The sequence below is a fragment of the Barbatula barbatula genome, assembly GCF_947034865.1.
Source record: "Barbatula barbatula genome assembly, chromosome: 24".
NCBI classification, from domain to species: Eukaryota; Metazoa; Chordata; class Actinopteri; order Cypriniformes; family Nemacheilidae; genus Barbatula; species Barbatula barbatula.
This window is the reverse complement of record NC_136787.1, coordinates 7,840,085-7,864,014: the sequence shown is the minus strand read 5'-3', so window position 1 is coordinate 7,864,014 and position 23,930 is coordinate 7,840,085. Positions and strand designations below refer to the sequence as shown.

The 23,930-nt window shown below is 38.5% G+C and overlaps 3 protein-coding genes across 5 annotated transcripts; all 3 read right to left on the bottom strand.

Moving 5' to 3' along the window:
• Window positions 1-675: 675 nt before the first annotated feature.
• ewsr1a (EWS RNA-binding protein 1a) lies at window positions 676-7,838 on the bottom strand. 2 transcript variants are annotated; one of them, XM_079449306.1, is made up of 16 exons: window positions 7,808-7,838; window positions 7,070-7,106; window positions 6,926-6,977; window positions 6,690-6,828; window positions 6,402-6,606; window positions 5,997-6,313; window positions 5,718-5,913; window positions 3,136-3,173; window positions 2,530-2,547; window positions 2,333-2,448; window positions 2,120-2,249; window positions 1,924-2,043; window positions 1,690-1,828; window positions 1,515-1,612; window positions 1,154-1,376; window positions 676-1,044 (listed from the first exon to the last, which is right to left on the bottom strand). In XM_079449306.1, the coding sequence occupies exons 1-16, from the start codon at window positions 7,821-7,823 to the stop codon at window positions 1,005-1,007; spliced, it is 1,884 nt and encodes a 627-aa protein (XP_079305432.1). In that variant the 5' UTR covers window positions 7,824-7,838; the 3' UTR covers window positions 676-1,004. The 2 variants fall into 2 exon arrangements, with proteins under 2 accessions (XP_079305432.1, XP_079305433.1); XM_079449307.1 differs by having other exon boundaries at window positions 6,738-6,828.
• Window positions 7,839-8,249: 411 nt separating this feature from the next.
• On the bottom strand, window positions 8,250-19,966 carry atp6v0a2a (ATPase H+ transporting V0 subunit a2a). 2 transcript variants are annotated; one of them, XM_079447867.1, is made up of 21 exons: window positions 19,715-19,963; window positions 19,424-19,610; window positions 18,298-18,376; window positions 17,816-17,913; window positions 16,880-17,017; window positions 15,764-15,861; window positions 14,866-14,992; window positions 14,534-14,616; window positions 14,329-14,422; window positions 13,979-14,191; window positions 13,178-13,328; window positions 12,923-13,062; window positions 12,671-12,828; window positions 12,452-12,542; window positions 12,196-12,314; window positions 11,823-12,033; window positions 11,627-11,746; window positions 9,940-10,038; window positions 9,702-9,819; window positions 9,236-9,407; window positions 8,250-9,046 (listed from the first exon to the last, which is right to left on the bottom strand). In XM_079447867.1, the coding sequence occupies exons 2-21, from the start codon at window positions 19,532-19,534 to the stop codon at window positions 8,944-8,946; spliced, it is 2,523 nt and encodes an 840-aa protein (XP_079303993.1). In that variant the 5' UTR covers window positions 19,535-19,610; window positions 19,715-19,963; the 3' UTR covers window positions 8,250-8,943. The 2 variants fall into 2 exon arrangements, with proteins under 2 accessions (XP_079303993.1, XP_079303992.1); XM_079447866.1 differs by having other exon boundaries at window positions 8,251-9,046; window positions 11,609-11,746; window positions 19,715-19,966.
• Window positions 19,967-20,488: 522 nt separating this feature from the next.
• On the bottom strand, window positions 20,489-23,223 carry nfkbil1 (nuclear factor of kappa light polypeptide gene enhancer in B-cells inhibitor-like 1). Its single transcript, XM_079448115.1, has 4 exons — window positions 22,723-23,223; window positions 22,533-22,645; window positions 22,100-22,211; window positions 20,489-21,849 (listed from the first exon to the last, which is right to left on the bottom strand). The coding sequence occupies exons 1-4, from the start codon at window positions 22,994-22,996 to the stop codon at window positions 21,266-21,268; spliced, it is 1,083 nt and encodes a 360-aa protein (XP_079304241.1). The 5' UTR covers window positions 22,997-23,223; the 3' UTR covers window positions 20,489-21,265.
• Window positions 23,224-23,930: the final 707 nt, after the last annotated feature.

Sequence of the window (23,930 nt, the reverse complement as noted above, 5' to 3'; positions counted from 1 at the left end):
TAGCGCGCCAGACACCTGCCGTTAACCGCGCGCGTCCCTGCGCACGCACGCAACACGTTTGGGAGCGAGGAGTCAAATCCGCGGTCACGGTGAGGAGTCACTGATGGAGAGGACGCGCTTCTGAGAGCTATGATGAAAAATGTCAGGCTTTGGGGGAACACGTTGGATGACGTAGATGCATTACGGGGGCACGGATGGCTGAGAATCTGCTAAAATAAGAGAGATATGCTCAAAATGTAATATAACCTATTAGAGTATATGATTCAATATTACACGAAGCACAACGTGTGGTTCAGCAACAAACAAAAGAGTATTTCTGTTTTAAGGACTTTAAATAGATGTTTTAAAGGCAGTTCGTTATACTGTCCACAAGATGGCGCCACAATAAACATTTAATAGGAGTTGACTCGGAACTGGCAAATATTTTGGGTCAAAAATCACTTTCACTTCACGTTTTTGGCGGATTATTATTTTTATAACGCATTTGTTATGATAGCTCCTCTAAATAACTCATTTTCTTAAGTGTAGTTTTACACCTTATGACTTCCGGTTTGTTTCAGATACAAGGACATCTTTACACAAATCTTTAAAATACAAGGATAGTTTGTAGCTTCAAACGCATATAAGAAATTAATAGATTAATAAACCTTCCTTTTTCAAAAGAAACCCAGAAAATGTTTTTCATGTTTTTTATTCAACATTTGCACACAGGAAAGCAGGGAAAAGCAAATTATGTGCATTGGGATAAAAAACTCACAATGTTCAACAAATACATATTAGACGACTTCAAATGGCACACTTAACACTCTGCATTTACAACATGTGCATCTCATTTTACCGACTAGAACAATAAGCACAAAAACAAGTAAAAAAAATAAAACATTTACTCAAGACTAACAGCAGAGCAGAAATAAGTTCCATACTAACCATTTATAAATATGGAATTACAACTTTAAAACCATTTGAAAAACAAAGAGGGGGTTTTATGGTCACCGAGGCTTCTTTTAATATGGTCTCTCTCTCCGCTCCTGACGATGATCTCCCCTTTAAAAATTAAAAAATAACGTTATATATCTATTTGCTGCCAAGACAGATAATGTTTTATAGTCCGAGACCTTCGTGATCAAATGCAGACATGCATCTCAATACTTACTTCATATCCATTTTACCAGGTGGTCCCATTCCTCGTCCCCGCCTTCCCATATCATCTGGAGGTCCACCACGACCCCTTCCACCAAATCCTCCTCTGTCCATGCCCCGTCCCCTGAAGCCTCCACGGTCCATACCTCTGCCACCACGGAAGCCTCCGGGACCTCCGCGGTCCATTCCACGGCCCCCGCGCATGCCACCCGGGCCACCGCGACCACGCTCACCTCCTGAACACCAAACAGAAGCAGATGAATATTAACTGCTATAACATCTTCTCTACCGAATATCTCAAGCTCAAAACACAGCTGCCCAAGGTTCTGAATTAGGAATAGCATAATGCTTAAAATATGTAAAAAGTTGGCAACCTGGAGGAGGGAAAGGAGGAGGTCCAAAGCCTTCGGGTCTGGGTGCCTTGCACTGGTTACACTCCATCCTCCAGGCAAAGTTCTGGTTCCCACATCCCCTAGAAAAACAAAGAGGACCATTAAATCAGAGCCTGCACTCAAGTCTTATTGACAGCGCCACGGTTGAAATACATACGCGTTTGGACACTGCCAGTCTCCAGCCCTCTGCTGCATGTTACCTCCAGTCGGTCCCCCGCGGCCCATTCCCCTGGGACCACCGCGAGGCATGAACCCACCTCGATCACCCCCTCTACCCATTCCACGACCCATCATTCCTGCAGGACAAGAGATTTGTTGGACGTTGGAAATGCACAATAATGCCACTTCCTGTTAAACAACAATAAATAACTATGGTGATGTCAAAACCCACCTCCTCGTCCCATCATGCCACCTCGGTCTCCTCTCATGGGCATGCCTCCACGCATCATGCCCATCATAGGCTTCCGCCGAGCCATGGAGACCTTCAGTTTCTTGCTCTGGAATTCTTTGCCTGGTGAGGAAAATATTGAGTTTTAGGGTCTTGATTATTAAACACACAATAAGATGTTTAGAAAAAAACAACATACCATCAAACCACTCCACTGCTGCCTTAGCGGATGGAGGCTCCTCATAGGATAGCGTGGCATCACCTTTAGGTTTCCCAGAATCTTTGTCTGTGTATATGTTGATGGCAGGCAGGCCTGTTCGTTTGTTTATCTAGAATAATAATTGTAACAATTTCATTAACAAATGAAAATCTCAAAAAGATAAAAGTAGACTACATGTAAACCATCAAATACCCTAATAATTCCACTGTGCTTAAAAAACTCTGCCATTTCATCCACGGTAGCGTTCTCAGTCAGTCCGGTGATGTAGATGGTGCTGTTTTCAGAGTCATCTTGTTCCTCTGGTCGTCCTGCAGAGACAGAACACACAGGGGTTCAAAACACAATCAAAGATTGAAGACAAAAGTACAAATCTAAAACTCCAGACTTACCCATTCCACCATCAGGTCCTGATTTTCATCAAGGAGGACACCAGGGGAAAAACAGAATGAGAAACAAGTTAGTTTACAGGCTGGGTTTCTCAAGCACCTGATATCACATCATGCTACCAAATCCTGGTAATGACTGTCCCGGCACATTTGTTCTGACCATTCAAAGACAGACACAAAATACCATGCTGCTGACCCGAATGTTTTAATTATTATAAAAAATAAACAATTTAACTATTCAAAAGCTACCTATTCCATGTGCCTAAAACAGCAAAATTTATTTAAAAACCCTTGAAAACCAAGGACCCAAATTGGACTCCATACCTTTCAAAAAACAGTAAACACTGAATTAAACATACGCTACATGGCTGGGTAGGCCAGTTACCGTTAACTCCTACATGTCAAGGAAAAGTAGCATGTGTTCAGTGAAGGAGTCCATACTCAGGATTTTTTTAACCAATAAAAATAGTTAGAACCATTTCTACTCAACCAATGAAACTCTAGCCGGCAGTGTAGTTTCGCAAAGTTTTAAATATTTCCCTTTTGAAAAGCACCCATGAAAGGTGGAGAATTCTAGTGTATTGTCTTGTGATTCTTATTATAACTTACCACCAGGCTTAATGAAGCCACCTCTGTCTCCAGCGATGCTGGGGGGAATAAGCGAAGATATGAAGGCGATTTCCCTTAAAACAGCCACTTCGGTACCACAAAAGGGGTAATGGGGGCATGTACACAGTTCTAACTAATTTAACCCCCAACAAGTCACCCTTTACCCCCCTTCTAAATACAATATTTGAGATTACAGCTCTGTTGGGGGTGTTATAGAATTACAGTATTGCCATTGGCCTAATTTCAAAACATTTGTGGCTGAACAGTATTGGGGTTGTATAAATTAGTGAGGGCTGATCTTTATTACCATTTCTAAATATAAAACCCCAGATATTTGTACACTTGAATTGGGATTTAATTGTTTCAGACGCAGCCATACTACCAACCTTAGCACATGAAAATAAGTTAAACAGTGCCATATTTGAAACTATTTCAAGAAAACACCCAAACCATGTATTTACTTAATTCCTGTACCTCAAAAAGTAAAGATGGCAAAAACGTTGTTTTAATTCACCGGGATACTTTGTATATGACAAAAACCCACTTTGGAAAAAAAATCATTACTAAAATAGGAAACAAAAGGACGGTTAAGGCATCAAGAGTAGCGTGTTTGTGGCTGCATCTGAAACAATCTGCTTACATAAAGCTGGTACATGCACTTCAGTCAAATAAAAAAAGAAAATCAAGTTAACACCATTTTTCTCTACACAATTGTTTACGATATAATTACACACAGAAAAGAGGCTATCAAATGTTTGAATATGCTCAAATAATACAATTTTAAGGGGGTTGAAAAACATGTTTCTTTCATTCTTGTAGGAAAACACTTCTTCGCTTTAAATGTTGACACCACCAACTTTAAGTCCCCATTTCAAAAGGCTGCCGGCCCAGACTCAGAACTGAGTAGTGGTACTGTAAAAGTATAGATGTGTTTACATGGCTCTCACTTTGTTACCTGTAGCGTATAAATGCGACAAAGCATGTTAAAGAAAAAGCTTCAAAATTCACAAGACAATTGCAATCCAAATTTTATGTCACAGTTAAAGAAAACATACCCTTTTAGGAAGGAGTGAAAATGAATGCAGTGTATCTTTATGGCCTTTTGTTACCATACATTGTCTAGTTTAGATATGTGCACAAGCACTCGCTGTAAAAAAACTACAAATTTATCAAAATGTGTTCAAAGCACAGCATAGGGAATATAAAAGATAAGGGCAAGTTCCTGAATTTATTCTGAAATCAGTTATGTTTGGAGCACCACTGCGTTCAATTTCATATTTAATTTCACGCCTTTGGCAGCTTTATAAGATGTCTTTGGGAACCAATGGGGTAAATTATAAAGTGTTAATTTGTTTTAAACCAGAAAGTAAACGTTTATGCGGGATAATAGTCAAGTTAATGTTACCCAGATTTACACCTTTAAAAACACCCACATTTGACATACCATTAAAGCCACAATATGAAATAATTATGTTATGAAATATCCAAAAATCTCTTGCACATTATGATATATTTCATGCAGTTGTGTACTTACATTATCCCAAATGTTCCCAAGAATGAGCAAATCCAGAGAAATTCCTATTTAAGATAATAGCCTGTCCCTTGTATTTGTCACATATAAGATACTTAATATCCGCTGCTCTGCACTACCCTCAGTTTCTGGTTGTAGAAACTACAGCAATGCGGAAGTGGTTATACAGCATCTGGGACGCAGCATCTGTTGTTTTGTTTTTATGGATCACGATAACTCTTTGGCGAGTAAAGGAAACAACAAAAAAGCATAAAAGTAGGCCAAATGAGGCAAGCAGGCTTAAGGACAAAAGAAGAAGTAAAACAATCTCCATACGCCTCTGGAAGGTAAAAACGACGTGTCCCAGAATTCCACTCTCCTACAGAAAGGAATTTAGCTTCACCCTTTGTTGTCGTTTCGAAAATGCACCATTTAGCGGTCCAAATGTACATATTGTGGCTTTTAAAAAAAAGACTATTTCACTTGAAAATACCCAAATTGTTTGTTGAACACAACATTTAAGAGTTTCTTAAATGTAACTTTGCCTGCAGATCACAGATTTGCAGTTACAGGCTTGGCAAAATCCCTTGTAAAATAAGCGAATACACCTTTTGGATATATTCTTAAGGATCACACTATACACTGAGGTCTGAGACCATTTGGAGAACATATTTTCATGTGCACGTCTGACGTTAACTAAGAATGTGTACTTGAATCATCTGATCGTGTTAATAAAAAGGTTTTACTGTATAATAGGATTTCTCTCATTTAATTGATTAAGATGAAAGGCTAAAATGACACAAAAATGTAATTTGTTTTTCCCAAAGCATGTCCTTATCTTACCTTAAGCCATAATGAGGCAAAGCTGAGAGCAGCAGGGTTTAAAAAAATCTTTTTTAATGTGCGTTTAGCTGTGGTATTGCTTTGTCTAAAATAACTCTTGGAAGATGAAAATAATGTTTTATTTCAGTTGAATACTGAACCACGCAGCTCTCAGCTCTGTATGGCCTCTTTCAGCTCCTGTCTGAAGGAAAAAGATATGGTAAGGTAAGAATGCACAACGAGCACTTACCCCATGCCTCCTCGGTTCATGCCCCCTCGCATTCCACCACCTCCTCGCATCATCCCCCGGTCAAACCCACCCCGGCCGCGTCCGCGGTTCTCCCCCCCTCCCATGCCACGGCCCTCTCCAGGGCCCCCATATCCTCCAGACTCAGAGCCTGAGTAACTTCCTGCCATGCCGTTCTGGTGGTCCTGTCTGTAATTTCCTTTTCGTAGAAAAAAAATTCCACTCAAACTCTTACAGCTTCTAAACATTGAAATGCTAATTTTATTTTGAAACAATCATTACCATACTGGCTGGCTGGTTTGTAATCCGACTTGCCGTAGCTTCCTGCAGTGCTTCCCTGCTGTCCATACTGGCTAGCAGGGGGCTGTCCATAAGACCCAGAAGGTGGAGCATAGCTGGAAGGCGGAGTCTGTTGTTGCTGGGGAGCAGCTTGTTGATAGCCTCCCTGTTGGCTGTAGGAGCTCTGCTGTCCATATCCTCCTTGCTGCCCCTGATATCCCCCCTGTTGCGGCTGCTGGGAGTAAGAGCTTTGCTGGGACTGCTGGGAATAGGAGTTCTGCTCATATCCAGAAGGCTGCTGGCTGCCAGAACTGTAAGTGCTGCAAATAAACAGCGTTTTCATAAGTCATCTATTTTAATAAAAGTAAAAAAACAGACCTGGGCTGCGGAGGTACTTTAGTGAGATACCTAGGAGGTGCAGCCGAAGCAGCCTGTTGTCCATATCCTGGATACGCAGACTGAGACCCATAGCTGGCCTGCCCACCATATGATGTCTGGTTGCTGCTTGTGGTTGAGGCAGCAGCTGTGGAGGAGGAATCATAGCTTCCAGCTCCGTAACTCTGCGCAGGTTGACTGTAGCTCGAGGCTGCAGCTGGAGCAGCATTATAACCACCTATAGAGCATCAGTAAAATCAGAATATAAACATAACACTTATAAATTGACTGACCACAGGAAGACACAACAAAAGAACACACCACTAGCTGGTGGTTGCTGTCCATAGGATGACCCATAGGGTTGCTGACCATAATTGCTCGAGGAGCTACTAGTTTGGGAGTAGGTTGAATCTGCCGGCTGGCTGTATGAACTATATCCTTGTTGTTGGCCATATGACTGCTATAAAAAACAAGCAAAATCAAGTTTGCGATAGCGACACAGACAACTTAAATCGCCTTTGTGTTGTTTATAGGCACAATAGAAGGTGTTTGTTTACCTGGGTGTTCTGTCCGTAACCCTGTGAGGGCTGGGCCGTGTAGGAGCTGTACCTGATCGCATAAAAGATGATTTATTGCCTTATTTCTTGCTGAAAAGAGAGACAAAAGCAACACTTATATAGGATTCCAGGTGATATACATACCCCTGCTGGCCTCCAGCCTGGCTGTAAGTATTGTAATCTGTCGGTAAGAAGATAAATGAACATGAATTAAAATACATTAAGAACAAACGAAATAACTGCAAGTTTGTTGAATAAAAGCGTCTGCCAAATGCATAAATGTAAATAGATTATATTCTCTGCATTATTAAAAGAAGGTAGTGTTTAAATTGCAATGCAAATCCAGATACAAGAATAAGATCAAGAAAAGGACACCGAGAGGAGTATTTATTTATATTTTAAAGATTTATTTCGCATCGAAAAAAAAGTAACAGCTTTTATTATCAACTCAACACAGTCCATCAAGCTAACAATGGTTAGCCCGCCACTCGGCTATAGCACAACGTTGCCAAGCAACAACATGCCGGCAACGTAAAACCGGTGGTAAAATGAAACAACTTCGATAAAAAAACACATTAAAAATGAATCATTCGCATGTTTTTAAGACACGTATTGTATTTGTCCATAAAATGCGAAATTCCGCAGTTTTTCAGCCCCTCCCCCATTTCCACACGAAGGCAGAACAAACCGGCTAACGCAACCAGCCAAGGCCAACCGGTACTCAGGGTAACAGGACAATTTCACCGGTCTACCGAGTGTAATGTAACATAGATATCCCCTTAGCGTTTAGAAATAAAATTTAAATAATTATATATTTAAATATGATTGTTTAAAACGCTAAATTGCGTTTGAATGCTACAAAAGAGTTCACACGGCTCTTACCTGCAGCAGACGCCATTTCGTGTGCCTTCTGTTTAGTGGGATGCGCATGCGTGGATAACACTCTTTGGGCGGTGGACGCTACCCATACAACATGCAGGGGTGGAAACGATCTGCATCCCCAATGTTTTCGAAATGAAATGCTATTAAATATATTTTATATGTTATCTATGTAACGCAAGTTCTTATATATGACATTTAATGACGTTCATTGTGCCGGAAACATTGCAATGACAAAGTAACAAAAATAAACTTTGAGATGCAATATGGCGATTGGCTAAATGGATTATCCCGGAAAATCTATGGAATGACCTACTTTCAAGACGTAATTTAAATAAATTCTGCCGATACCATGATGACTTAAACAAATATTAACTACACACCACAATGACTCACACAACATTATATAATACCACTATAAATACCACTCCTTTGCACCGCATGTATAATAATGGTTCGTTCGTTTATAAGTGATTGAAACACAAATGTAAATGTACAGGAATTTCAATGAAAATCAGAAGGAAACAAAATTGCATTCCCTTGTTTTATCGTGTAGCATACCTTTACTGTGTTTTCCAGTGTTAAACCACAAGCACGCATATTTAAAATGATTCATTATTTAAAAGAGAGACCTGGAAACACAAAAGTAATGCTGCCTCCGAAACTGCATTACACAATTTAGTGAATTATACTTTAATATCATACTGAAAATTATATTTGTCATTGTTTATCATACAGATAGCGTCACCTACACCCTGGTTTACCTGCATTTTCTATGAGAATCTATAGTAGCAATGCAAGCAAAAGTACATATCCGAGTCCCATACAAAACTGTACATTGAAAAAGTCGTTATGGCACTTTGAAAATAGATATGACAGTAAATGCTCATGAAGGTGAAATACCAAATACAAGTCATATCTCCTAAGATAAATATATGAACCAGACTTTGTTGACAAACACCCCTCAGCACACGTTGACGAAACCCTCTGCCGATAGCCCGCACCAGAAACCTCTGATATGGATGGGTGCAAAATAGGACTGTCAGGTCAGTCTACTGATCCGACCACGAACACGTCTTTCAGGTCCAAATGTCATTGGCCAATGGTATTCTGTTCATAGTCACAGGTGACATCACAGGTCAGAGTAACCCATCCTGCTCACAGGCAGAGGGTAACAGAGAAAAGTCAAATGGGGCAAATTTGACTCCTGTCCCGCTGTAGAATTTGTTTTGAAATTCAACCCTGCAAAAACACAAGGGGGAAAAAGAAACTGTGAACTGAAGTGTAGAAAATGTGGACTAAACAGAGAGGGGAGAGAGAGATGGAAAGAAAACATTAAACAACAATTGCAACCCTTTTATAAACTGACAATATGAGACAAATGAATACACAATTTCTGCTAAGCGAATCTGTCTGTGTTTGTGACCTCACCAGTGAAGACGCAAAGCGTGAAGAAAAGCCGAAAGACCCTCCATGACCAGTAGAATGGAGACCGTGAGCACAGCGAAGACACCAAACACAGGCACAAGAAGGAGCACGCCCAATTTTGAGCTCATCCTTAACCCCAGACGCATCACCATCGCCCACAACACTTCTGACAGTTCTGAATTACACACATACAAGTAGGTAGTCGACAGACTAAAATGCAAATTTTTCCTATGGTTTGATGGCAAACATTTGGAAAAAAAACCAACAACGGAGTTGAAACTCTTTTATGCTATTCTATATGATAAATATAAATGTTTAATTTAAAACAAAGCAAAATTTAGAAAAGAAACCGTTAATATTACAATGTCACATTTATTCATCAAATACACCTTAGAAATGTGTTCTTAGACACAAGGGTGTGTTAAAAATATAACATGCGGGTGTTTCAGTCTAGTAAACAGGCACTCACGGGCATGGGCAAGGCTCAGAGCCCAGAGACGCAGGTAGGAGGCTGAGTTAGAGATGCAGCCTAAACAGAACTCTATGGTGTGAATTGCTTGATGCAGGAAAACATCCCCAAAATCAAACTGAAAGGGAACAGTGTGAGGAAGTCTTTTAGGAAAAGGCTTTAAGAGATAGTCTTTTAATAAAGTGATGGCGTTTTATTGATGATTTTGTTTGTGAGAGAATAATGGTTTGGATGTAACCTCTTGAGGTCCTCCTGAGTCACTGAGTCCATCTTCTTCATCATGAACTATAGAAGGAGACAGATCTTCCTCACTTACTCGCCGAACTCTCTCGTAGCCCTGCACACAGAGTAATGCAACGATGAACTCTGGGATCTGCTTTTTAATACAGCCTTGCCAATAACAAATCGTTTGTCAAATGAAACATAATAAAAAAAATGTATTATTAAGTATGTAAGAAGCATCAACTTAGTAATTTATAATACAATATATAATGAAATTAAAATTGAAACTTTTTTTGCTAGCGGTCTCAAACTTAATGTCATTCAGATCACTCAGATTTCACATTTTTTAAAATACTTTGATGAAAATAAAATGTATTTTAAGTACCAAAGAGATTTTTTAAAGTTGTTTTACTTTTTGTAAAGAAAAACATGCTTAGTTGTCATCACAGAAGAGTATTGTATTGCTCAAAAGTTGCTCTATCATGGTTCAGGAGATTTTATTCGAATTCTCAGTTGTGTTTCATTTGATTATAAACATAATAAAAATTGCTTAGGAAAATAGAAACAAAAACAAAGGAACAATTGTTAAAAAATTACATTAATACTAAGGAACTGTAAATGTATGGGGAAAACAATCTGAATTTGGGTAAATATGATAAGAAATTCATGAGTTCATACTGAAATATTTAAACATATTGACTTTTCTTGTAGACACATGAGACTTGCTTTCGTTTGCTCGCCATTTAAACTCTTGGAGGAATAGAGACGTTAAACAGATCTCATCTTCTTGCTAATAGACCCCTTTTGAGCCGACGTTACGATTACATCACAGCCTTAGCTGGAGGCAAAACAAGGAGAAAACTGGACTACAAATCAGAGCAGAGTTGCCTACATAAGGAGTTTAAAATATCACCTTGCCATGTTTTTAAGTGCCAGAATCAACAGAGTGAATTATATTGCCAAAAAGAACATGCCAGTTGCAACACAAGAAAACTAGCGGACTTCACAGAAACGATCCCCACAGATGCTTGCATTTACAGCTTAGACATTATATCACTTACTAAACTATGGTCTTCTGTTGGTATGGATTATAGTTTGGGTATGTGTCTAAAAACTTCCCATGTATCCCCACCTAATCAGGACCGGGGGAACAAGTTCATTTTTCATGTAACGTTAACGTTTTTTTAAGAGCTAAATTTGTTCGTTGTGCAACTAGTAGTTAGCCAACCATCGAAGATTAAATGTAAAGAAACCTGTTTGTCGTAGCTTTTTCTACAAGTGTATAGAAACCTGGGAGAGGGAACAGAGAGAAGGCTCATGTTATTTGTCAAGTGTGTGTTCACGCTGTTTTTGCTAACATTTGCCACTGTTAGTATATATAAAGATGTGACGTTATTCTCTCTCTTTGCATCTTTCTCTATGTGGTATGTGTGGATGTCAGGCCTCTTCATTGGAGGGAACGTAGTCCTGACGGTTCGTCACGATGTTTACTAACAAAAAAGGGGTCTATAGAATGAAAATTTAAGTTACAATTCAAAAAGTAAACTAAATGGGATTTGATTTCTCAAAATTGTGTGTAGTAGTATCTAGAAACAAATATGATATTTTTCCTGTTAATGAAAATCCACCAAATCTACAGAGTTAAACAAGTCATATCATAACATCAGATACGAACACATACATACACAAAAAAACAGACAGACCCTGTGGACCCTCAGGGTCTTCCCACCATGATGCAGCCAGTAGAGGTAAAGAGGCTTTCCCAGTAACAGCACTGGAACCGATAGCAGAGCCACCACCATGAGAAACACCTGCAGCCCCATCTGTCACACACACCGAGATATCAGGCACATTAATAATGAACTCACACGTCCACATACACAAACACGCAGCACACACCTGCCCAGGATACAGGGGCGTATTGTCGTTCTCCTGCATTAGGAACATGTTGATAAAGTGGATGAGAATGCTCGGAGCCAGCCGGGAGTCTCGCACTGAGAACGCCAGCCATTTGTAAAAGATCATGAAGACCAAGTATCCAAAGAGACAGAGCAGAAAGAGCAGCTCAGGGAGAAAGAGAAGATAGATCTTAAACTTCTGTCTGAAGTGTCTGTAAATACAGAGAGAGGAAGAAAGAAGGGAGGCAGAAAGCTTAATATAGAAAGTATGACATTTCCATTTGCCCTCCATTTAATCTAAAGATCTCACGTAAAGATCTCATCTGTGATTTTTCTTACGGAAACACTTGGAAGTTTAATTTGAGATCCCTCACATGTAGTTAAAGACACTGAGCCCCACACCAAAGCTCATGTGGATGACTCCAATGATCACAGACATCTTCATCTTGTAAGAGTTGAGGAAAGCCAGACGATTGACGGCCATGTTCCAGATCTATGGGCCAATCGAGCACAATAAATTAGAGCTCTGTATTGACATCAGTGAATTATTCTGATCCTCACGGTCTTCTTTTAATATGTGGCTGCCATCCACAGAAGTGTTTTATGAATCTTGAGAGAGTGTGTACTCACTGGATCAATGCCCAATGGATAAGGGCCAGAAAACACGCCAGAAATGTTGGGATCCAAGGTTAGTAAAGCGTTCGTTTGTAGAGTTTCATTCCTAAACCACAAAAAAAGAGAGATAAATAACATAAATGTCTGTGACACCTCTAATAAAACACAATAGAGTGAATTCTTTGCAAGTAAACACACTTTTTTGAACATGATTGTTGTGTATTTTTGACTTACGACCACTGCTGCTCTGTAAACATGGCCTTGACGCTCCATGACGAGCCAAAGATGTTAAGGGATTTGGAGAAACAGTCATTGTAAATCAGCCCAGTGTATATGGAGAACAGTCCCATCATAAGCATGATGTAGCGGCCATCAAAAAAGGTCCTCCAGATCTGAGATGTGACAAAAGACCATTTACAGTTCATATCAAACAAAGTTTACTGAATTTACTGAGCAATTTTTATTCAAGTACTTGATTCCTCTGACCTCATTTCCTGGTCGTCTCCGTGTGTGGTCCTTCTCGGTCAACACCATCCACAGAGCACAGAGGGTCATGACGGCACCGTGACCAAGATCTCCAAACATAACCGCAAACAGGAACGGAAAGGTGATTATGGTATAAGGGGCTGTGGAATATAAGGAATCAAGTATAAAATCAAATTATTCCAATTGAACATTTAATATATTACACAATTCAAGAATTCAAACTAATATAAACCAAAATGCTGTATGGTTACTAACTCGGGCTGGCCTCTCTGTAGTCCCCCACTCCATAAGCCTCCACTATACTCTGAAAGCCGGAGGTGAACTTGTTGCTCCTCAGAAGTGTTGGTGGAGTGTCGTTGCTAGGGATGCGGTTCACAAACGATGGGACGGTCGCGTCACCTTTTCTCTATCAAGAAAGGGATTCGAGAAGGCCATTACAGCACTTATCTACCGCCGCACAGACAATAATGTGACTGAAATATCTCTCATGATCTTAAAAATCCTTTCATCTAGAGGTGAATGCCTGAATCTTTGAAATTATTTTGGTAGATAAAAATAAAAAAGTGTTTTGAAACGTTTGACTAAATAATCAAGAAAAGCATTCAGAAAGAGTCCAGAACAGCTAGGAAATTCTAGGCAAAGGGTGGCTTCTTTGAAGATGCTAGAATTTAGATGCCTGAAGTTAACTTCCGGTCTGGAAGTTTCTAAAGTTTACTAAATCTGAACCGAAAAATATTAAAACATTTCTGTTAATTAAAATAAAATATCTTCCTAATTGTTCTCTGAAAAAAACATATTATATTATTTGTAAACAAATATGATATAATGTTGCTTAAGCAATAAATTAAAATCAATAAAATCTAAACTAATAAAATTATTACCTGAGCATTTACAAAAACTAAACTAAAACTGAAATAAATAAATAAATAAAAGTACATAACAATATTGCTAAAAACTGAACTAAAATTAACATGAAAAATAAAAATATAAAAATAAAAGCTAATGCAAAATATGATACATACAAAACTAATAACTGGAATGAAAATATGTACTCACCGAGCCATCCTCTAGCGCCCTCCTGAGGTTAGTCAGGTCACTAACCGGGCACCAGACCTCAGCGATCAGACACTTGTTGGTGACATCAAAGCTGCAGAGGTTGAGGATGTGATAGATGGCTTTCATCTTCTTGACTTGCAACATCCATGAATGTGCTGACTCGGATGCCTTATGCAAGACTTGCTTCAAGTAGTCCTCAGTGCGGTGTAAAACCTAATGCGCAATTTAACCGTTTAATTATGACATTGCAGGCAAATGTAATTATGATACTCCTCTGGTGACTGCAATATTATCAGCAATATTTTACAGAGGACCAACCAATAACAACGTCGTCATCAAAAGACGCGTACGTTTTGTAAGTCTTGAATACGTGTACGCAGGCTGTCCATTACATCTGCCCGTTCTTCATCGGTTTCAGGATGTGGGTAGAGATGACAGTGGTAACTGGTTCAACAATAAATTAAAATGATTATTTTCTGTGTAAATAGTCTATAAAAAGAAAAAATATCAACAATTATTTTTAAAACATTACATTACATTACGGCTTTCACTTACCAGTCACAAATTTTCTGCACTTTCTGTCCAATTTGATCCCCCCAAAAGGAGATGAGGAACACTACGTTCTTATTGATCTCACCCTGACACACACAAGACAGAATCTCCATAAACAAACAACACAATCACTCTGAATACTGCACATTTACACACTCGAGCAGTAGCAGACGCATTAACTCTATCTGAAAAACTATCTGAAACTGTGACAAAACAGAGCCATGTTTGCACTATCAAGCCAATTAAACCAAATAATTTGACTTTATCCTAAGTAAGTCATTTGAAATGACTGTAGTTCAGTATTTCAGTGTCCTGGTTTGGAGGAGTTTGGATACCGTGTCAAGATCAGCCAGGCTTTCATCCACTTCTGTGTAGCTGAGGATGGTGTAACCTTTACAGACTCGCCAAAGCATGCGCTCGAACGCTTCCACCTTCGCTCTCTGAATCAGCCCTGAGACAAACCTGCAGTGCACAATACAGTGACACAATCACACACATAACACGCGGTGTCATGTGATGCAAGGTTCAACAATTCAACAATAAGGATTCATCTTCTGCTTCACATTTTTACCTGCCCTGCCAGACCACAAACATTTTTTGTAAATATTTAAAATGTGATAAAAACGAACTTTGAATATTTATTTTAAATTCATATTTTATTTTCATATATTACAAAAACTTCCGTATACATTTTAATGTGTAATAGCAGCAGGAAAGTCAATGCAATATAATTATTAGTATTAGTATTATACTGCTGTTATGTAAACAAATAATTTAATACATTTAAAAACATGTTTGCTGGACAAAATATGACATGTGGTGAAAAACACCATTGATAATCGAGATGATTTCAAGACTAGTAAAAAACAATACGCTTATTACTCTACAGTGTTGATAAATGATTGAAAAAAATTACAATTTTCAAAATCAATTCATTTTAGCCAGCTAAAATATTTTCCCAGGGAACATACAATTTGTCAAAAACTATTTAGTAAAAAGTATTTACATTACTAAATCAGCCTTTGGGTAACACAAAGGGTTCAATGTTTTTCTGGTTATCATCGCCCCGTAAAAATCTGCTGTAACTACACCATCTGGCAACTTGGCAGTGAGTTTAATGTGGATTTCTATTGAGATGTGCATCTTTTGTCATAAAAACACAATGACCCGTTTAGCAGAACTGCTCACCATGACACTGTTTAGTCTGAGAGGCTGTGAGTGTGTGTGACTCACCCGAGTTTGGCACCCAGCCTCTGCATACTGGTGCAGCCTGTCACTGCTTCAGTGTCCAGAGAGGGGAACTCCTCATACTGGGGACCCAGGGCTTCATGCTGAACACATTTACACATTCAATAAACATAGATTTATATATCTACAAATAATGATATTCTCAGAAAGAAAAAGTATTCAACTACTACTTGGTGTCGTATTTAACAGAAGAGAAATCTCAATAGGAAACGCAAAGGGAAACATTGCCTTTGTGTGCATCCTGAGAAGAAGGATCTTATAACTTTTTATGATTTGCAATATTTTTAATCATAATTATGATGTGACATGCTTTAATTTTGGTCATCATTAAATAAATGCATTAGACAATTTCCTTATTCCTCTCTTCTGATAAAGAAAGTTTTTTTGACACAATATTGAAGAGAAAAGGACTCTTAACTTCACATGTGGCCTCTTCAGTCACTTTCCAGTTAGGAGTGTAAAAAAATGATATTTTGTTTTGTAACAGTCAGGAAGAGTGTGTGATTTTTATTTTGTTAATACAATTCAATTGACAAAATTCCTAAAATAAATGGGAATGAAAAACTATTGAGAATACTGTTGAGAATAACAAGGCTATAGACTTAAGGCCTAAAATACTAGAAAGTGTCACTTTTAGGGGATTTGCAGACCAAATGTTGATTTTTAATTTTGTCTAAATACTGAATAAATTGCATATTAATCTTAAAGCATCTGCTAAATGACTTAATGTAAATATAAAAAAAATCTATATAAATTAAACATCCCTGTAAACCAGAAGTCTCAAACAACTGCTTAAATTATTATTTTATATATTTCTAAATGTTTACTCCAATGTGAATTGATTGGATCTAGAAAAGTTGGCATTTCAACAGATGTTCTGCTCACGCCATCAAACTGACCCCGCCGGAGGAGCATCACCACTCCAGATCGTAGATACATTTTAGATAGATAACGAGCGCATGAGTTTTAAAGCAATAATGACCGGAAAGGATAAATCATTTATAATAAACAATGCAATATATGATTTCATGGTGACTATAGAGTGGGTCAAGAAGTGAATAAACAGTTTGTATGCGAGCATAAACACACACGAGGACCCACCCTGGATCGGCTGTGCATGAAGGTTCGAGTGATTCTCAGCATGTGCGTGTACTCGGTTAGTTCTAAGAGGTTCCTCTGAAGCTTTTCTTTATTCTTGGCGACCTCGCTGAGCTCCACCTCCAACCTCTGCAGTTGCTCCTTATGACATGAAACGATTTTCCGTCAATGATGTTAAAACAAATCATACTTGAACATACAATATTTATGAACATAACAAAACACTAATGCCTCGGAAACTGATCAAGAAAACTCTTCAACATTGCCCGGTTCTTCATTCAAAAGGCTAAACAGTTTCCATGTCTAGATATTTTTTTAATGGCCTTAACATAGTAGACCACACAATCAATTCTCTCCGTTCACATTCAGCATGATTTCTCTCACCTCAATGTACAATAATCAATCACTCCGGCTGACTTGACACGGTCAATTACCCAGCGCCGGATCTTCAAGCCCAGGCCTACAGTAACCTCTCGTATGAAATCAATTACCCCAACCACACAGCACATGGCCATTAAACCTAATATATACATGCAGTAATTGCAAAAGAGAGATATTCTTTTCTCCGTTTGGGTGTTAATAAGCATTATATTATATTACTGACTAATTTATCATTTAATTTCTATGTAAAGCTGCTTTAAAATAATGCAACATTGAAACAATAAACTAAATTCAATTAAATTGATTAGAATTGAGCCCACCAACACTCTTCTAAGATATTTGGGTCCTGACATATGATTTGGAAAAACATAAAGTCAGAAAAATAAATTTTGCCAGGCAAAGATAAAAAATCTCACGAGTTAGTCACGTAAATCAAACCTCTGCGTTGATTTGAGGAACCTCTTATATCTGTGGATAATATTCAAGTTTAAGGGATGAGAGTTTGGTAAAATGAGAAATATGTCTGGCACCTTCTGTCTGGAATATCTCAACACTTACCATGATCTCTAAGACATTTTTGGGTGCAGGAGCAGCAGGAAGAACTTCAGCTTCTGGCACTGCAATATTAGCCTTCTTAATTTCTCTCAGCAAATATCCTGTAAGGGATGGAAATAAAAACGGTTATGTTTTTCTTGATAGGAGCATGATGGGTCTTATTACATAAAAAGAGCTCAATTCAGATCAAAGCCTCATCTTTTACACAAAAATAGTCCTCAGCATAAAGTCTGAAGACTCCTGTCTTATTTATGTCTGTTGTGTTACTCACAACAAAACTACATTTTTATGATGTTCTTTTTTATCTTAAATGGAGGTATTTGCAATATACTTAAAAAGGTGGAGGACACCCAGCTAAAACCAAGAAACCAGTTTAGACTGACTTTAAGAAATGTAGAGAAGAGCAAGCATAGTAGTCTTATAGACAACATCACCCTTTAAAGATTCTCAGCAGGAGAGGTTGAGACTTTATAAAGATCTCTTACCCAGAATCCTCTCCATCTCCTCACATCTCTTGATCTCACTGACGAAACGCCGCTGGAAGGAGCTGACAATGGGATTGAGCTGGAACAGGTTGAAATTATGATCAGATTATGATTCTTTGAGATGCAGTATACGATCTTGTCGGTTGATGTGATTTTATGGATTATAAAAAATTTCTGATAATAATCATTTACACCAATTGACAGATTTTGTGTCAATCCCAAAATCTCCAGATATTGGATATTAAAATATATTTTGTGTATACAAATATACATTTATTTCACCGTTTAAATAAAACGGACCCCCGTAACTGAGCTTCCTCAATTCCTTTTTTCCATTTATTTAAAAAGTGCAATGCTCCAAATTTGCTGGCAATGCTGACATTTAAGTAACTGAACAATTCTACACATTCATTCTTTCGTATGGACGCAAAACCAATACAAGGTTACCAGTATTGTTACCAACATTTTTCAACATCTTTGTGTTCTGCAGAGAAAATGTCAATGTTGACAGAATTTGGTCAGAAATGGTCATGGGTTAAATTCCCAGCGAACACATGATAAAATGTAAAGCCTGCAAGCACTGTTAGTTACTTTGAATAATTTATTCTAGCATGCATAAATGTAAATGATAGTTGGCTGTCAATTACCAGTTGTGTCATTACTTAGCCCAACCACAGGTCTCACCCATAGCCTACTCAGTAACCAGCTCAGAGGTTATATGAATGGGTTAATTAGAGACAAAGGGCCCGAGGCAGATTACAAAGCACTGGCTTTTAACCGAACATCATCTGTTTTTGGCCAGCAATTGATCCAACCCATCAGCTATAACCAGGACAATAACCTGGCCAGTACACATTAGCAGCTCTGTCTAAACAGGCCAAAACACGCATACTTAAAAACTCAATTTATTCAATGCATTTCATGCATGCATTACACACGAAAATACACGAATTATCATTTTAGTAACATGAAACGTCAATGACTATTATGTTCACTCTTTTGTGAAAATCAAGTGAGCTACCTAGACAGCATTGATCAATGCTGCTCGGAACGCGCTCATCGTGCCCTAAATATATACCAGGCAGCTGACTTTGTTTTTCAAAAGAGTAAAACAAATCAAACTTACATCTCTGAATTCGACAAGTCCAATTTCTCCCAGCTCGCTGATGCAGTCGTACGCCGATCCGGACTGTAGGAACAGCTGCGCCAAGCACATCTCCTCACTCCGAAAGCCCATTTTATCTGTCCGCTCTCGACCACCTTGATCGCGCAATCCGCGTCTGGCCTTTGCAATTCAGAATGACACCGCACACCTTAAACGAGCACATCTATTTTTAGCAACACAATGAACAGTCTCAGCATTATTACGACTATAAATGAAACTTGGTGCAGATGCGATATTTAAAGAGTATCTTACCTAGCTGGCTGCAAAATAATAATCGATAGGCGTCTGTACCTTTAATAGCCGTCTTGGCATTGGAACGACAGAAATAGCATTAGAGATTAAGCGTACAGAAAAATACGCCGATATGCAAACCACTAAACACGTAAAGCCTTAATAACACACTAATATGAGAAAGGATTGATGCGTAATGAAATCGTACAATAAAAAGCTCAGTGCCGTAAGCACAAACCGTGCCGGTGATATAGATTGCGCCCTTGCGTTGCCAGATACAGTGTTTAAACTCCCCCCATGCAATTCAAAACGGCTCTGCAAATTTAATATAAAACAGTGGGAATTCATAAGATATTTTATGTAACTCGTGGGTGTCATTTAGCTGTTTTATTTAGATTTCATAAATGACACTTGTTGTTTGACGGCCGTGTGGGATTTATACTTCAAGGTTTAAACATCTTATTGTTTAAAACAATTATTTACATTGGATTTACTGATGCTGCGATATTGGAAAAAGTAAATATTTACAATTATTTGACGTACGTGTCCTCCCCTAAATGCTTAAAAAGCAAAACTGAGATGGATTACACGTAATCTGGCAACCTCAGCATCCTTTTAATATATTCCGTGTCGTATTCTTTCAGACCAGCGGCAGGCAGGCCATCTCAATAGCATCTGCCTATCCTTTGTTTAAGTGTCTTTAATGTAAATATATAAAAGGCAAAAGGCCTTTTAAAGTTCTCAGTTATAAATGTAAACAGTAGGCGTGATAGTAAACACAAAGAAATTGTGATGGTCTTGATAGGAAACCATTTAATCCACAGTCCTCTACTACTTTATAGTAAACACTTACACTATATTTACATGTGAATTACTTTGAATACTTTCACTAAATTGCTCTGACATTTATAACAGGAAAATGCCTCTCATTGCCACAGCTCATGTGTGGGTCGGGCCTTCCTGGACCCCTGTACAGTTGGAAGTGAAAAGTTTGATATTGAAAGATATTTTTTGGTCTTGAACTCAAAGATTTGATGCCACTAAAATAATAAAAGAAAAAAAATCTAAGAAAAATTCAATCATTATATATGCACGGTACTTTTTAAACATAACTGTGTTCGGAAACAAAAATCTCACATCATACTGTCCAAAAGCGTAATGCAAAAATTGCCTTACAATGTATCAATTCCCTTTATTGTCACTCAACCATAAATGCAACAGTAGGTGAAAAAGTTGGGTAGAGTTCTGACCAACATGGCAGTATGACAGATGTGAGACAGAATTATAGATTAAAAGTTACATAAAATTACAATACTTTATAATAGACATAAATATTGATATACATTACAAAAGAGTTTAATATTGCAGCAGTACTAGTATATTGACCTGCACCTCAAAGACAAGATTTCTTTATTTACATTAATATTTTTTCATTAAAATTAATCTAGACAAACTTCCAGTCTTCTTTTATATTTGTAATCTTTCACAAAAACTTTAAATAACAAAACAGCATGAGAACAAAGACTAATTCAAAGCAGTTTATTTGAATTGCTCAGATCAGTGATGACACTATCATTTAAGGTTTTGTGCAAGTCTGTTGAGCTCTTGCGAGAGAGCAGTAACTGTGTCCAGAATTCTCTGTCTGTCAGACTCCACGAGACGTCCTCCACAGCGCTGAGCGAACTTGTCCGGGTGCCAGAGGGCTTGCTGGCGACGGAGTAACTTCCGGAAGACAGGCACATCGGAACGGTCCGCGCCGTGCAAAATAACGGCCACCATTTCATCCAGTGAGCCGCGGGGGGCCGGCCATGGGATGTCATGGTATCCCAGAAGTCCTTGAGGTGCCTTGTTTGAGGAGCTCTGAAATGTAGCAGCACAGCGCTCCTCGTAGTGTTTCTTACGCCCCTGCCGCGTCTCCTCCTCCTTTCGGGCTGCACGCTGCAGATACTCAGCATGTTCTCGCTCCAGTCTCTTCAGCAGCTCCTTGCGACTCCTTTCGTCATCTTCCGTCTCCTTACGGCCTTTGGATTTCTTGTGTCCCGAGGAAGCTGCTTCTCTTTGTTCTCTGGCACGTTGCTTAGAAACATACTCCCGTCTGATCCGATCGGCCCAGTCCCCATAGTCTTCCTCGTCTTTTTCATCCCATAGGAATTCATCTAGAATAGACAGGACAATTAATAAATAAAAGAGTTATAAAGGATGAGTAGGACAACCAGACATTCAAAAAGAGCTATGTCTCACAGAATAAAATCTGACCAATATGGAATGTTTTAACTAAAAGATTTGATGCCACTAACACACTGTAGAACATGATAAAATAAAATAAATCTAAGAAAAATTCAATCATTGTGTTAACGCGGTACTTTTTAAACATAACTGTGTTCGCAAACAAAACAAAATTCTCACCTTCATACTGTCCAAAAGTCTCAAAGAACTCATCCTGGCATTCACCGAACAATTTCTCTCTCCACTGTTGCTCAGGGTCGCCATTACATTGAGATCCATTTTCAAAGCCCCCCTGTTTCAGTGAAAATAAATAAATTAAATTCATATTGCATTATGAATATTGTTTTATAATGTAAACATAATAGATCAGGTTGTCAATAACATTAAGTGTAACAATTTTAAATACCAATTTTGACAACATAGTAAAACAAATATGCTATTTGACACGTTGATATTGAAGGCTAAAACTAATATACCCTACCAATCAATATGTATTACCGCTTATTCCATTTTAGTATAATAGCACAAGTATTCAAAGTTAGCACACATGTTAAAATATGTAATGAAGTGTACTATGCACTAATAGCTTAGATAGTGTAGATTTCCCACTGACCTGTTCAGATTTCATCCACTGTAGCAGATCTCGAGGAGACACTCCTGCTTTATTAGAAACCTCCATTGCTTCCGGACAGTGTTTTCGTAACGGGACCACCAAATCATCATAAGCTGCATTCAATACGGTTTAAAACAAGTGAGAAACTGCTGCCACAAATAATCAGTTAAACAAATAAGGTAAAAAGTACCTCTTTTGCCGTATTTAAGAGCTTTCTTCGCGGCCAGGTGTAATGGTATCTCTCCATTAATGTCTGTTTGTAGAGGATCTGCTCCATGTCTCAGCAGCAGTCTGACAACGGCATCATCACCGTGAGAACATGCGATGTGTAGGGGACTTCTGTGCTTGCTGCCCTGAGAGAAGTTGAGCTCCAGATCCTTGTGTTTACGAAGGTATGACTTCAGCTTTAAGAGACTGCCCTCTTCCACATAACGCAAAATTCTTCTCTGCCTTCTCTTCACCATTTGGACTCTTTAGATGACATACAGAAAATAAAGCTCGCTGTCCGGATTTGAAAATGGTTGTTATGTAATTACAATCATAACAACGCGATTTGATAGTGAGAAATCGCGCGAGTGGCGTAAACACGGATATAAATGAACGGCGCACTTATGTGGTACGTCTGCAAAGTCATTCCTACCGCAGCAAAAGCAACTTAATAGTTCCGCCTATATTTGATACGGTGCTTCGCAGCTGGACCAACGGGTGTCACTGTTTCTCAAGTAATGATCGCAGCTACTTTGGCGAAGAGTATGAAAGAAGAATCAAGACGAATAGTTTCATGTAAAACTACAAATCAAAGAAAAACATCCAATATGGCAGGAGGATAATGTCCTATGCTTGAATGCAATGTGTATATTTAAAAAAAGATGAACAGTAGGGCTATTTCATGTCAACTCAGAAAGACAGCACATGCTTGTGAGGAACATCTAATGTAACATTAAGCTATATTAAGACATTTCGATTAAGATGGTTACATATGAAACAGGAATCTCAATTTAAATGTATGAGATTTATTCTAAGGGAAATATTAATTTATCTGACGATAAATTATTTAAAAATATTCCAACCTTCAGTTACATTTGCAATAATCTCTTGCATTACTATCAACGCGGTTTCAACCCACATACCTTCCTCTTTTAGACTGACAGGGACGCGGTACATAATTGCTTTGTTCATAAAGGCCACGCTTGCTACTCTTGTTCATGGATTGGTCTCTTATAGTTGTGGGTTTGTAATCATTTCTGTGCTCAAAGGTACATCAGAAACACACACAGAGCACTTTAGCAAAGAGCAGCTTTTATGGTCACAGTTCATGAGCTGCAAAGGGTTTCTCTCCAGTCTCAGGCAAACACGTGTAAAAAGTGTTTCTTATGAAACAATGTGACACTGTTTTAT

Excerpts from the sequence above, each read along its gene's own strand:
- ewsr1a (XM_079449306.1), bottom strand. Across the intron at positions 6,607-6,689 it reads ACAGCAACCACCAGCTAGTG|GTGGTTATAATGCTGCTCCA; the intron begins GTGTGTTCTTTT and ends GATGCTCTATAG. Across the intron at positions 2,044-2,119 it reads AGCAGTGGAGTGGTTTGATG|GCAAAGAATTCCAGAGCAAG; the intron begins GTATGTTGTTTT and ends TTTCCTCACCAG.
- atp6v0a2a (XM_079447866.1), bottom strand. The coding sequence starts at position 19,534 with ATGGGCTTTCGGAGTGAGGAGATGTGCTTGGCGCAGCTGTTCCTACAG. Across the intron at positions 17,914-18,297 it reads GGAGATGGAGAGGATTCTGG|GATATTTGCTGAGAGAAATT; the intron begins GTAAGAGATCTT and ends CATCCCTTACAG. Across the intron at positions 14,617-14,865 it reads GCCTGGCTGATCTTGACACG|GGTGAGATCAATAAGAACGT; the intron begins GTATCCAAACTC and ends TGTGTGTGTCAG.
- nfkbil1 (XM_079448115.1), bottom strand. The coding sequence starts at position 22,996 with ATGGTGAAGAGAAGGCAGAGAAGAATTTTGCGTTATGTGGAAGAGGGC. Across the intron at positions 22,646-22,722 it reads TCTTAAATACGGCAAAAGAG|CTTATGATGATTTGGTGGTC; the intron begins GTACTTTTTACC and ends TATTGAATGCAG. Across the intron at positions 22,212-22,532 it reads AGTGGATGAAATCTGAACAG|GGGGGCTTTGAAAATGGATC; the intron begins GTCAGTGGGAAA and ends TCACTGAAACAG.